General features: G+C 43.9%; 1 protein-coding gene across 1 annotated transcript in view; it reads right to left on the reverse strand.

Moving 5' to 3' along the window:
* TYMP (thymidine phosphorylase) overlaps positions 1-15,766 on the reverse strand; it is a 69,410-nt gene that overhangs the window by 20,409 nt on the left and 33,235 nt on the right. Inside the window, exons 5-6 of the mRNA XM_085871039.1 lie at positions 3,790-3,992; positions 104-202 (exon numbers count right to left, since the gene is read on the reverse strand). Of these exons, the coding sequence (XP_085727165.1) occupies positions 104-202; positions 3,790-3,992 (302 nt within the window). The remainder of the gene's footprint in view (positions 1-103; positions 203-3,789; positions 3,993-15,766) is intronic.

The following is a 15,766-nucleotide window of genomic DNA, read 5'->3' on the forward strand; positions in this document are numbered from 1 at the left end:
TTTATAATCAACATTCATATTTTTTCCACTTTTTTAACACCAATAAGATCTCACATCGAAGGGCAAATCACCCACTTTAGCTTTACATTCAGACCATGCTCACTTGCTCCCTGTTTAAGTCTGTTCTGAAGCCAGGGATTGCTTCCAGCTTGTCCAGAGTGCCTCCAGTGTGTGACAGGCCTCGTCCACTGATCATTGGTACCTGTGTCATCACCATGGTGTATCAGAGGCATGTTGCCAACATCACATATATTTGTTTAACAGAGAACCATTGAAATATAGAGCAAGAATAACATTCAACAACTGTTGATATTAAACAAAGGTGCAGATCTATGCTGTTAATACAGGAATAGGAAACTAAAATTGTGCCTAATGCACATACAAGTAAGGGAAGAGTGAAAGAGGAGCTGCTGGAAGTCGTGTGCATATGAGAAAATGCTGCAGGAATGTGTCTATCCTGGACCTGGATTCGTTGATATGCCAAGAAAGAGTCTTGCAAGGGGCACGTTCTTTGTGGGACTGTCCTAAAACAAGATAAGTTGGGAATACAATTACGTCTATTTATTAACCTTTGCAGCAGGTTGTGCCACCCCTTGACATATATATATTGTTGTGGTTGACGAAATTCACAAACCACCATTCAGGTCCCTTAGGTGAGATATCTCTGTAAGTATATGTGTAGTTAGGCCCAAACCCGTTGTCTAGAGGGAATAAATGTCATTCATGCGGGCTGCGACTCTTCAGGATAGCCGTTTTTCTTTTACTATCTTTATTTTGGACCAGCCGCCATTATTACAACCACAACGCCGCTTCACAACAACAACCACCAACCACAACGCCGCTTCACCACAACCGCCACGACCTTTACCGTCACAACTCGCCACCATCGCATCCACACCATCTCGCGCCACTTGTGGGCACCGATGCTGGACTCGTGTAGGGCGCGCACCGAGCAGCGTGTTCAAAAACATCATGGACTTTCCGCAGAAAACGGATCAAAAACGACTCACGCCCACTTTTGTTCCGTCCAATCGGTGAGCGAGGGGCGATTTGGCCCCGCCTCCAGGGCGTTGGAGGGCGGTCGCTATATGCAAATTCATGGATCAAAAAGCATTCACGCCCACTTTTCCTCGGGCCAATGGGGAGCCAGCAAGAGAGGTGAAGGGTCGGAGGCAGAGGGTCAAGGGTGAAAGAGCGAAGCCACGGGGCTTATATAAACGGCTGCGTTCGTCAGTCAAGGCAGTTAAGAGTTCAGTTGAGTGGAGTGTGCGGAGTTCAAGAGAGTCGTCGGTGGAGCTGGAAAGAAGTGGTACTAGTCAGAGTGAAGAGGACGGAGCTGTGGAGAGGTGACGGCGGCGAAGGCGGACGAGGGGGTGTTCACGTCGGTGCCGGGAGCTGCACAGGGAGAGGCCAGCAACGCGACCGAGGTGGAGGAGGAGACGCTCGCCGCGGGACCCGAGACAGGGTGATATCCTCCTTCCCCCGAGCATCAGCAACCCCCTCCTGTTTCCCCCCGCACTGAGATAGTGCGACAAAGGGGGCCCCCTTCCCACCCCCTACCAGACACTGTCCGCGAGGCCCGCGGAGTTGAGGCACCACCGCCACTTCACGTCTCATCATCAGACGAGTAGGCCCGACACGGTCTCGGCCCCAGGCCCGCCTACCCCCTCATCCTGGAGGGTGGTTCTCTTTTCTTTTGCTTTGGGAATATGTGTTGTCGGCGCCGTCTGTGAAGTAAAATTGTATAAGTGTTGCCGTGTGCCCGGTAGTCGGATAGATCTGCATTGTTGCATTTGCTTTTTGTGTAATATTGCATTGTCTTCTTCTTTTACATGTGCTTTTGGTGGAATTGTATATGTGTGCTTTCCGTTCATCGCGAAATAAATGTGCTTATTGTTGAACTGTTTTCCCGCTTCGCTTCGTCCTTTCCTCTATTGAATCTCCATCTTGCTTCACGTAAAGGGTTGGTCGTGGGCTAAAACGCCCGATAATTAATCGAACCGTCGAGGCCGACGAATAACACCGCTCGGTTATCCCGATAGTACGGAACGGGTCGCTTAAAGTGGCCCGTGTCCGAAGTCGACCTGCGGCGAGGTGCGATCGCCCGGTCTACCCTCCGTGTGGGTACTTAGGTAGGTCGAATTTGGCGAGCAACCCTATCCCACGCGGGGGCCGATTGGCACGATCGCGGTGAGACCGAAAGGTCCACCCGTGACTGGTTCCCGGCGTTAGTCCGAGAGGGTCACGACTGGATTGTCCGTCCGGTGGGCGACGTGCCACGATTCGAGTTACGTGGCCGTCCGCACGCCGGCGGGCGCGAATCCGCAACAATATATATATATATATATATATATATATATATATATATATATATATATATATATATATATATATATATATATATATATATATATACTCTTCTAGCTGAAGAAGTTGCATAAAGCAACCAAGAAAGGCTAACAAGGGAAGCCCTTTTGTGGTTTCAAACCCTTCGCAGCGTTCCTCCACAGCTGTAAAGACATTCACAAGCAGTACACACATGAGAATCCCAATGCTACACACCCCCAATATCTTTACAGCTGTGTAGGAACTCTGGAAGGGTTTGAAACAGCAAAGGACTTACCTTGGCAGGCTTTCTTGATTGCTTTATGCAACTTCTTTGGCTTCAAAAGCATGGCAGGAGTCGATTTATTTATATAATCCTAGCCACCTGGGTTTAATTGATTAGGTAAGGGCTGATTGGTTATTCCCTCCATTCACAGGTGAGATATGTTGTGGTGGGTAAAAACAAGTCTGGAGAGGGTCTGTACAACTTGAAGACCTAATTAACTATATATATATATATATATATATATATATATATATATATATATATATATATATATATATATATATACATGTATGTAATTATATGTAATTATATGACTTCAAACTGAGTGGCAAAAGCACCGGAATCATGTCCCATACAACCCTCACTGCACATCCCGGCACATCATGATGCTATTTCAATTTATGTGAGTGATTATTTGATGCTTTAATTGTGTGACATTTGTGAAATCAGCCTTTCTCAGGATATCCCAGACTCGCTGGTCCACATAGGTACTTTGACAGGAGCACTGCTCTTATCCTGCTGGCTGTATTCCTTTCTGTTAGTCTGTGCATAAATATCTCTGGATCTGTATCCCTCTACACAGAAATGTATTGTTATTGTTTGTGGTCTCCCGCCCTCCCAACTGTGACTGTGTGCGAGGCCCTCTTGGCCAACAAAAATGAATTGTAAATTACAGTGTACATAAAAAGTAGAGAAAGCAAAAAATTACATTAATTTTCTTTATTCACCTTTTATTTCAGGAAGGGAATTTTTAACATAACATGTAAGTTAATCTGTTTATTTCAGGAAGTAAAGCTTTAACTTAACTCTCAGTAACTTAATCTGTTTTGTGCCATAAAATCGTTTCCCAGGTGAAAATTATACAAAGTTCTTTCATGAGTTTTAAACAAATAAACTTTACCTTTTCATATATGCAAAATTAACCGTAGGTTAAAATGATGATAAACGTGCAAATTATGAAATGATATTCTCTCTATTTGGATGTACAAAATCATTGCTTAACAAAATAGTAGCTTACTAAAATTATGTTTCTTTGAAAACCAGCATCAAACAAGCACTACATCTAGTGTAGTGAATGCTTTTTGAATGAAGGAACAACAGCTTAACTGCAGCAGCAATTTTTGTCCAATCACAACATGAGTTTTGATATTCATTGTCCAGTTTTATGAAGTACTCACCTTGCAACCACAAGCCACAAGTGCTGGGACCAATGGGAGACTAACTTTGTCTCCGACACCACCTGTTGAATGCTTGTCCACCACAACCTGTTGCCAAGTGCTTGGCCATTGCAATGTCTCTCCAGATGCTACCATGGCTTGTGTTAAGATCTTAGTTTCCTTTGTGGTCATTCCTTGTTGCCATATTGCCATAAGAAGAGCCCCTGTTCACATCACAGATAATACTCACTGCAGTTGATGAGAAATCCCTATAATTATTAAGGTAAATGTACGTATTCAAGAGTGAAAAACAATTCAATGGATAAGAACCATTGTGCACATGTTGCATCCCCATCTCAACATTTCCATCAAATGTATGTCAGGTTCACAAAAACAAAGAATATAGAAAAGCTATAAATTTATAATGAATTTGAGATTGAACAACGATAGCAAACAGTATACTTTATTGGTAATGTGCTCACTTTTGAGCTGTCTTCTTAAATTCAGCAGTGGGGTTGAATTGAAAGAACGAAATGGTTTTGTTTCAACTCAAGAAAGGGCTAACACTAAAAACGTCTGCTGCACCTCATTTCTTATGGTCGTAAGCATACTTTTTATTGAGAAGGCCATTACTCATCTTAACATGCACACAGAGACTCGTATTTCATATCCTCCCTGGCCTACTTTTTTGTAGGGAATACTTTTTGAAAGGCATGATGGGCCATTACACTAGCAATCCCAAAAATATTCTATGGAATGCGTTCTATAGAAACTTAAAAACAAGTCTGGAGAGGTTCTATACAACTTGAAGGCCTAATTAATTCTATAGAATGCATATCTAAGGACAATTGTGTATATCTAAGAACAAATTATAATTGTGTATTAATTCTACAGAATGCATATAATAATAATATATAAAAGGAGCTCGGTCTCAGCATGCCTGCATACATCCGTCCATCAACAACTATCCTATATGGGATACCACTAATCAAGCAATAACGGTACCCCCTACACAGTGGATTCCTGCTGGAGTAGAATATTAAAAATGACTTGTTGGAAAGCTAATAATCAATTTACTCAAAACAAAAATGTGTGTCCGTTTAATCATTAAAATGCCCATTATAAAAGCCATCTTTTGGGGTGAAATAATAATATTCAACAGAAGCAGCAGCAAATGGACCTTTCATGTCACAATTCCAAAGGTATCACAGTCGGAACCCTTTAAAATAAAGGATTACGGATACGGAGGGAGAACACAAAACGATATTATACTTTTTAAGCTTTCTAAAATTTACAATAGTACATGGAAGGAACACCTAAAACCACAGTCATGCCAACAGCAGCAGCATCAGCTGCAACAATGTGTTATAAAGGATCCTTTTGATGTGTTTCACTTTAATTTACATCCTCATTGACACTCACAAATAGACATGCAGTATGTCTTTTGATTAAACCTGTCAACGGTGGGTAGGCATGGGAAGTTGTATATAAATTCTAAACAATTTGTCCCATAAAACATATTCTCTAAAAAGTCTAAAGATTTTCTGCAGAACACATTCTATGGATTTTCTAAATATTTGGTGTGTAATAGGTATAGAACATGTTCTTTAGAATCAACATGTTTATCTTTAGAATAAGACAGTGTGTGTGACGTCACCACTTCTGTGATCCGCCATCTTGGAGTACAAACAAACAAACAAAGCGAAACTACGAGTGAACTGCATCATTGTGTTTACATTTATTAAAATAGGAGTTAAAATGGAGAATTTTTCACACTGCACTTTGTAATGACAATCATGCCGATAGAGTGGATTGGTTGTCATAGAATAGACTGCCTAAAGTTCATCTGATGTGCAATCGTCTATTGGCAATATCTGAAAAAAATCATCCAGGGATTACAGCATGTTGGAGACTGCCAACAAGTATTTTTGTAAACCACACATCCTGAGGTTTATGAAAATACTTGTTGGCAGTTTTGAAAATGTCCAATTGGGGAGGTATCTGGCTACCATGGTAACCACTTACAAAAATCTTCCTCAAATTGATTAATAATTCATAAAAGTTATTTGGAGGACTAAATGACTGAGTCAAATGTTCAATCATATGTTTCTTAATAGCATTTATCAGCTGGCTTCAAGCAAAAAAAATGGTCAAGGTCAGTGGTTAAAGTCAAAGGTCATGACATTCAAAGTTAAAATATGAAAACAATTGTGTCAAAATATGTTAAAACCAGAAAAAAAAAGTTTAAATATCTTTGCCAAATTTTGTGCTTTGGATTCACTTTTACTTTCATAATAAGGCTTATCGTATATTGATCGAAAGGTGATCAGAAAACTAGTATTGATTGTTTCCACGGCAACCATTAGAACACAGCATCGAGGTCAGTATGCCAATTAACACATCTTGTAATGCCTTATGTCTCTGGTCTTCATTGCATGGCCTGCGAGGCACTAGCGGACCCTGGTGGCCTAAAGTGCGGCCCCTGACATGCGGCCGATAATACACAAATGTGAAAACACTCCATCGTAATCCATCATGTGCTATCAAACTGACCCAATGGTTTCAAATGAGTGTTCCAACGTTAAGCATAAAAGTAACATCACTACATCAGTAGATGGCAGCATACAAGCATTTATGCTTGCAGCCCAGTTATCCACAACAAAGAAGAGAACGTGGAGTGGGACATAATTGCAGCCACAAGGGAGTCCTGCAGGTGGTGTGGTGGCTCTCACACTGATGACTTATTGGCAAAAGTGGCCCTGCTCTAAAAAAAAAAAAATAGTGAAGATCACTGCCTTATGTGCTTAACTCCCTGTAAATGTATATTTACATGTGGTTTACACTTTGCTTTCATAAAGACTTTATTTACATTTACTTTTCATAACAAAAACGTTGTTATTTAATGCTTTCAGAGCACTCACCAAATTAGTTATCTCATTCCATGAAACCCCGACATCCACGGTTTATAAAATGTGACCTGCTTCTACTTTTTCAGTCCCTGTGCTTCAGCTCTTCATGGTTTTTGCCGGCACATAAACCATTTCCCACCAGATGTGCACATAAAGGAGCTCTAAACACGCATACACCACTTCCAACCACGCAAAAACCATCTCCCACCAGCTGTGCACATAAACGACCTCTAAACACGCATAAACCACCACCAGCCACACGTAAACCATCTCCCACCAGCCATGCATAAAGGAGCTCCAAACACACATAAACCACCTCCAGCCACACGTAAACCATCTCCCACCAGCCGTGCACATAAACGAGCTCTAAACACGCATAAACCACCTCCAGCCACATGTAAACCATCTCCCACCAGCCATGCATAAAGGAGCTCCAAACACGCATAAACCACCGCCAGCCACACGTAAACCATCTCCCACCAGCTGTGCACATAAACGAGCTCTAAACACGCATAAACCACCTCCAGCCACATGTAAACCATCTCCCACTAGCCATGCATAAAGGAGCTCTAAACACACATAAACCACCTCCAGCCATGAGTAAACCATCTCCCATCAGCCATGCATAAAGGAGATCTAAACACGCATAAACCACCTCCAGCCATGAGTAAACCATCTCCCATCAGCCATGCATAAAGGAGCTCTAAACACGCATAAACCACCTCCAGCCATGCGTAAACCATCTCCCACCAGCCGTGCACATAAAGGAGATCTAAACACGCATAAACCACCTCCAGCCATGCGTAAACCATCTCCCATCAGCCGTGCACATAAAAGAGATCTAAACACGCATAAACCACCTCCAGCCATGCGTAAACCATCTCCCATCAGCCGTGCACATAAAGGAGATCTAAACACGCATAAACCACCTCCAGCCATGCGTAAACCATCTCCCATCAGCCGTGCACATAAAGGAGATCTAAACACGCATAAACCACCTCCAGCCATGCGTAAACCATCTCCCATCAGCCGTGCACATAAAGGAGCTCTAAACACGCATAAACCACCTCCAGCCATGCGTAAACCATCTCCCACCAGCCGTGCATAAAGGAGCTCTAAACACACATAAACCACCTCCAGCCATGCGTAAACCATCTCCCACCAGCCGTGCATAAAGGAGCTCTAAACACGCATAAACCACCTCCAGCCATGCGTAAACCATCTCCCACCAGCCGTGCATAAAGGAGCTCTAAACACGCATAAACCACCTCCAGCCACACGTAAACCATCTCCCACCAGCCATGCATAAAGGAGCTCTAAACACACATAAACCACCTCCAGCAACGCGCAGGGCCGGATTACGATTTTGTCGGCCCCTGGGCTACAGATACTGTGAGGCCCCCAGTGATAATTAACAAAAGCACGCAAATGGAATTTCGGATTCTTGAAATCAGTTTATTCAACTTCTACAACATAATGTCAACATTAGGCCCGCATATATGGGTGCAAGTGTAACACAACAAAAAGCGAAGAGATATTGTGATATTTTCAAAACTAAAATAAGTTTTTGAAACATTAAATTAATTTGACAAGGCAAAACAAAATTAAAATTCAAACATTTGCTTTGCGTAATTTCTTGGTAACAAATTTCTCAAACATCAGTAAATTGTAAATTTTTGAGAACATCATTTTTAATTGCCATGACAGCTCGTCTGTAAATCGTTCTTGTTTCATTGTTGACCTGAGGACATTCTTTATATGTTTCAGCCTGGAGAAACTTCTCTCTCCAGTCGTATTAGTTACCATTAAACACAAGTAAATCCGTAGTGCTGTTTCAACATTCGGGAATGAAGAAGTTAATCCATTTTTTTTAGCACAAGGGTGTAGATATCAGAAGCTTGCAGTGTTTCATGCTTGTCCCTGAATTCATCAAATTTCCCAACAAAGTTTTTAAAGTGAACAATTTCTGGTACAAATTCAGGCTCGATGTCATCTGAGTAAATCTTCTGAAACTTGGCTGCTGTTGTTGAATTGTCTTCATCGTTCATTGTTGGAGATTCGGCCAGGAAACCAAACAATGAATGAACATTTTTATATGCTTCAATGCGATGAGAAAGAGCTGAGCATAACTTATCTATGATGGGTAGATATGTTTTCACCTTAAACTTCTGGCTTCCTCGCAAAGCACCATCTTCAGCTTTACCATCATTGATTTGTTTTCTTCTCCTATGCTCTTGTTTTTGTTCGTCGTGGTATTCTGTCTTTTCAAACACTTCAAACTGATTCCGCAGTGACATCAAAAACTCCAGTAGTGATGTAAGAAGTTTAATTGCTGATTGAAGCTCCAGTGTTTCATGCTGAACTGATTTGCTGACTTGATCGAACCTCTCTAGTATGACAGCCCAGAAGTCTGCCAAGAGAACTGTTTCCAGTTTTGATAGCTGCTTGAGTATACCTTTTGCCTCATAACTAGTGTCAACCTTCTGATTTACATTTTCTGAGATTAACTTCAAAGCTTTTTGAAAATAGATGTACCCTTTAGAGTTTGGACAAGACTTTTGTGGCATCGGCCCTTGCAGACCATCTAGTATCTGATGCTCTTTTAAGTACCAATGTAGATTCACTTCCACTTTCAGCTTTAGGGCCCTAAGCGAGTATGAGATGGTCTCATTGTAAGCAGGATTTCCGGTGCCAATGAGTTGGAATAATGGGCAAGAAAAAAATTCCACTATATTATACAGTATATTAATTGAGCCCTTTTTAAAGAGATAATTCAGCATACTTATACTTTCATTCTGCATTTACAAATGAAGTAACTTTTCACAGTAAATTAATTTCACTTAATCTCTGGAGGCCCTCAGCTGGCGGAGGCCCCTGGGATGCAGCCCATAAAGCCCATGCCTTAATCCGGCACTGGCAATGAGTAAACCAACTCCCACTAGCTGTGTGCATAAGGCAGCTGAAAAACCATCTCCTACCAGCGATGCATAAATCAGCTCTACGCACACATAAACCATATCCCACCAGCCACACGCGTAAAGCAGCTCTAAAACCATCTCCCAACAGCTGTGTATAAAGCAGCTCTACACGTACATAAACCACCTCCAACCACACATAAATCATCCCACACAAACAATGGTCACACCCTCCACCCTTACTCCATATACCCACTACCTCTGCACAGCTACTTATGTGCAGTGTGTCCTGGGTCTCATTCTTTCTTCTCATCCTGCTGCCTTGACCTGCTGCGATTCCTCTCACTCATGGACTTTTTGCACTCATTGTTCGATCATGGGTCCTAAGCACAAGAGTCCTGCACGCGATAAGCCTGGTGTTGACCTCGTGGTTATAGGGCGGCTGGCTTGGGATCTTAGGATCCTGAGTTTGAACTTCGTGACTGCTGAATTAACACTAGGTGGGGTTGACTCAGTCTGTCATCCTTTCGACGTCGGCGAAATGAGTACTAATGTACTGGTATGGAGGCATAGCATCAGCAGCATAGTCGCGCCCCAATAAAATGATAGCTACCTGGCAGCCAAGCTGCCATATGCAAGAAGAAGAAGAAGAAGAAGAAGAAGAAGAAGAAGAAGAAGAAGAAGAAGAAGAAGAAGAAGAAGAAGAAGAACACGAGATGCATCTGCTCTGAAGAGGCAGAAAAAAAGTCATGAGCCTGAGTTAGAAAGTGGAGCTACTAGACTGGCTTTCAAGAGGTGAAAGTGTAGCCTCTGTGGGCAGGCATGATGGCATGAATGAGTCAACTGTCCATTACATTTAAAAAAAAAAGAAAAAAAGGAGAAGGTGATTTGTGAAAGTGTTGCAGCTAGCACAATACCAAGCACCAAAGTGGTTACTCAGGTCAGGGATGTTCACATAGAAACAATGGAGGAGGCATTGAATGTGTGATTAGATGACAATGCCGAGAAAAATGTGCCTTTAAATTAGGTGCTGCAAACCCGAGTGATGCAGGTACGAGTGGCCCCAGTCCCTTCCGAGCTCGCAGGGGATGGTTTGACCCCTTCAAGAAGTGGTCTTCTTCTTCCTCTTTCGGCTTGCTCCCGTTAGGGGTCGCCACAGCGGATCAACCGTCTCCATTTCGCTCTATCCTCCACATCTTCCATTGACACTTCAACCGCCCGCATGTCCGCCCTCACCGTATCCATGAACCTCTTCTTTGGCCTTCCTCTTCTCCTCCTGCCTGGCGGCTCCATCTTCAACATCCTTCTCCCGATATACTCCGTTTCCCTCCTGTGCACATGTCCAAACCATCTCAATCTCGCCTCTCTCACTTTGTCTCCAAACCGTCCTACCTGCACTCTCCTTCCAATATACTCATTCCTTATCCTGTCCATCCTCGTCACTCCCAACGAGAATCGCAGCATCTTTAACTCTGCCACCTCCAGCTCCGCTTCCTGTCTTTTTGTTATTGCCACCGCCTCCAAACCATACAACATAGCTGGTCTCACTACCGTCTTATATACTTTCCCCTTCACTCTTGCAGCTACCCTTCTGTCACAAATCACTCCTGCAACTCTTCTCCACCCACTCCATCCTGCCTGCACTCTCTTTTTCACTTCTCTCCCACACTCTCCGTTACTTTGGACAGTTGATCCCAAGTATTTAAACCAATCCACCTTCCCCACCTCAACTCCTTGCAACCGCACCATACCACCACCCTCCCTCTCATTTACGCACATGTACTCCGTCTTACTCCTACTGACTATCATTCCCCTTCTCTCCAGTGCGTACCTCCGCCTCTCAAGGCTCGCCTCAGCCTGCTCCCTACTCTCACTACAGATCATGATGTCATCCGCGAACATCATAGTCCATGGGGACTCCAGTCTGATCTCGTCCGTCAACCTGTCCATCACCATTGCAAACAGGAAAGGGCTCAGAGTCGATCCTTGTGGAATCCCACTTTAACCTTAAACCGGTCCGTCATTCCTACCGCACACCTCACCGCTGTCACACTGTCCTCATACATATCCTGCACGATCCTCACATACTTCTCCACCACTCCCGACTTCCTCATACAATACCACAACTCCTCTCTTGGCACCCTATCATAAGCTTTCTCTAAATCCACAAACACACAATGTAACTCTTTCTGGCCTTCTCTATACTTCTCCATCAACATTCTCAAAGCAAACATCGCATCAGTGGTGCTCTTTCCTGGCATAAACCCATATTGCTGCTCACAGATCGTCACCTCTCCTCTCAACCGAGCTTCCACTACTCTTTCCCACAACTTCATGGTGTGGCTTAACAACTTTATCCCTCTATAATTTCCACAGCTCTGCACATCACCCTTATTCTTGAAAATCGGAACCAGTACACTTAATCTCCACTCCTCCGGCATCCTCTCACTTTCCAAGATTTTATTAAACAATCTGGTTAACAACCCCACTGCCATCTCTCCTAAGCACTTCCATGCCTCCACTGGTATACCATCTGGGCCAACCGCCTTTCCACTTTTCATCTTCTTCATAGCAGTCCTCACTTCATCCTTACTGATCCACCCCACTTCCAGATTCACCATCTCCACCTCTTCCAACCTTCTCTCTCTCTCATTTTCTTCATTCATCAGCTCCTCAAAGTACTCCATCCACCTTCTCAACACACTCTCCTCGCTCGTCAGCACATTCCCATTTGCGTCCTTTATCACCCGAACCTGCAGCACATCCTTCCCAGCTCGGTCCCTCTGTCTTGCCAATCGGTATAAATCCTTTTCCACTTCTTTTGTATCCAACTTCTCATACAGCTCGTCATGTGCCTTTTCCTTGGTCTTTGCCACCTCTCTTTTTGCCTTTCGCCGCCACTCCTTGTACTCCTGCCTACTTTCTTCATCTCTCTGACTATCCCACTTCTTTTTCACCAATCTCTTCTTCCTTATACTTTCCTGAACTTCCTCATTCCACCACCAAGTCTCCTTATCTTCCTTCCTCTGTCCAGATGTCACACCAAGTACCTTCCTAGCTGTCTCCCTCACAACTTCTGCTGTCGTTGCCCAATCATCCCACCCATCTTTACCACCATCCAACGCCTGTCTCACCTCCTCCCTAAATTTCACGCAACAGTCTTCCTCCTTCAGCTTCCACCATCTGGTCCTTGGTTCAGCCCTCACTCTCTTCCTCAACCTCACCTTTAAAGTCATCCTACAGACCACCAATCGATGCTGTCGAGCTACACTCTCCCCTGCCACAACCTTACAGTCACTCATCTCTTTCAGGTTGCATCTCCTACTTAAGATGTAATCCACCTGTGTGCACTTTCCTCCACTCTTGTATGTGACCCTGTGTTCCTCCTTCTTGAAATACGTATTTACCACTGCCATTTCCATTCTTTTTGCAAACTCTACCATCATTTGCCCTTCCACATTTCTCTTGTTGAGACCGTACCTACCCATCACCTCCTCATCCTCTTTATTCCCTTCCCCAACATGTCCATTGAAATCTGCTCCAATCACCACTCTTTCATCCTTGGATACACTCTCCACCACTTCATCTAACTCACTCCAGAAATCTTCTTTATATTCCATCTCACACCCCATATGTGGGGCATATGCACTGATGACATTCATCATCACCCCTTCAATTTCCAACGTCACACTCATCACTCGGTCAGACACTCTCCTCACCTCCAATACCCTCTTGACATGATCTTCCTTCAGGATTACCCCGACACCATTTCTCCTCCCATCCACACCATGGTAGAACAGTTTGAAATCACCTCCAATGCTCCTCGCCTTACTCCCCATCCACTTGGTCTCTTGTACACACAGTATGTCCACCTTTCTTCTCTCCATCATATCAGCCAACTCTCGCCCTTTGCCAGTCATCGTCCCAACATTCAGAGTTCCAACTCTCACCTCCACACTTCTACCCTTCCCCCTCTCCCACTGCCTCCGGACTCGCCTTCCCCGTCTCCTTCTCCTCCTTCGCACAGCAGTAGCAAAATTTCCACTGGTACCCTGCTGACCACCGGTACCAGTGGCGGTCATTGGTAACCCGGGCCTCGACCGATCCGGAAATTCGTTTTGTTGTCCGCATAATGATTTGGCATAGGTTTTTACGCCGGATGCCCTTCCTGATGCAACCCTGGTCGCCTCTTATGACACACAGGGATATGGTACACCTATTCTAACTGGGGCATACACCGGGCCCAGTACAACTGGTGCTCATTTCGCCGACCTCGAAAGGATGGCAGGCTGAGTCAACCCCCTGGTGTTTTCGACTTGGTGTATATGTATATGTATATGTATATGTATATGTATATGTATATGTATATGTATATGTATATATATATTAATTCAGTGTCCCAACGGGGCTTGAACTCAGGACCTTTTGGGTCCCAAGCCACTGCCCGAACCACTGCGCCAACACCAGGCTCAACTTCAAGAAGTAGTACGGTCCCCAAAATGTGAAGCTCACAGGAGAGTGCGCATCAGTGGACCACAAAGGTCAGCATCTAAAAAGCCTGTGAGGAATATCCTATTAACACTACCCCTCCTCGCTCACTGAGTGTATATAGCTAGGCCAGAATCTATACACCACCTCATTTTATTTTTACCATGAGCAACAACCATTTTTAGCCCGCGTTGGATTTAGTCCGACTTAGTTGGACCATGCATGGACCATTTTTATTCGTACTTGGTGCAAAGACAACACATTATGGTATACATCAGCACATCATTTTGTTTCGCGACACGATCAAAGATGGCCAACTGGCAGCCATTTTTGTTGTAAAAAAAAACAAAAAAAAAAACGGTATCGAACGCGTCCTCAACCAATCCTCGGACATGCATTTACCGATGATGTTCAAACTTGGCACACAGATAATAATGAATGATGACGTCATTTTCTTTTGAGATCAGATCCAAGATGGCTGACTTGCAGCCATTTTGTTCCTTAAACGTGTCCCCAACCATTTCTCAGACATGCATGGTCCAATTTTGTTTAAACGTGGCACAAGCACAGCACACGATGGCATACACTTGCACCTAACTTTATTTTGCGATCTGATGAAGGATGGCCGACTTGTATACCGGTGGCCATTTTAATTGTAAAGAAATATGGGCTGGCCCTTTAACTCCCTCCAGCAAAATTACTAAAACAATGGGGACTATAACATTTTATGTCTTTTTCCCTTGATTTTTTTAAATCAATTATGCAAAGATTGGTATTCCCATCAGCAAAGGGATGGATCTTACATTCCAATAGGCTATTACTAGAATGAAAACCATCAAAAAGCAGCGGAAACTTTCCCTGCTCAACTCTCGCAGCTCATCGAGGAAAATGGGTATGTACCCGAGCAGATCTTTAATTCAGACGAGACCGGTATGTTCTGAAAAAAAATGCCCACAAGAACTTAAATCTCAAAGCGAGGGAGGACAGCATCAGGGTTCAAGGCTGCAAAGGACCAGGTATCTCTTCTCCTCTGTGCCAACACCAAAGGGAACTGCATGGTCAAACTGATAAGGCTGTATCATTTCGTAAACCCACGTGCTCTCAATGGAAAACATAAGCACACTCTGCCCATATTTGGGGGGGGGGGCAAGGGAATGGTGTGGATAAAAGCTGTCTCTACATGAATTGGTTCTATGACTGTTTTGTCCCTCAAGTGGAAAGGTACCTGACAATAAAGAAACTCTCCTTCAACATCCTCCTGCTGGTCGATAACGCTTCTGGCCTCCTGGATCTGCTGAAGGTGGCCCATCACAATGTCAAGGTCATATTTGTGCCACCCAACACAATCCCCCTGATCCAACCACTCGACCAAGGGGTAATATCAACGTTCAGAATGTATTGCACCAAGACAACCTTCCGTCGCGTCTTGGATGCTATGGAGTCTCACCCGGAACTTACCGTCGGGAAATGTTGGAAGGATTTCAACATAGGGCACTGCATATCAGCACCATCAAAGACTCTCTGGACAAAGTGAAAGCCTCCACTATTAACGCTTGCTGGAAAAATCTATGACCACAGGCAGTCAACAATGTCAGAGGTTTTCCCGACACCATGGAAGAGAGGCGGAAAATTCCCAGGTTGGCACGGGACATGGGATGGGAAGGCTTCAATGATATGGAGCCTGAG

The sequence above is a fragment of the Eptatretus burgeri genome, chromosome 2 (assembly GCF_056783735.1).
Source record: "Eptatretus burgeri isolate ZD-2024b chromosome 2, Ebu_testis_v1, whole genome shotgun sequence".
NCBI lineage: Eukaryota > Metazoa > Chordata > Myxini > Myxiniformes > Myxinidae > Eptatretus > Eptatretus burgeri.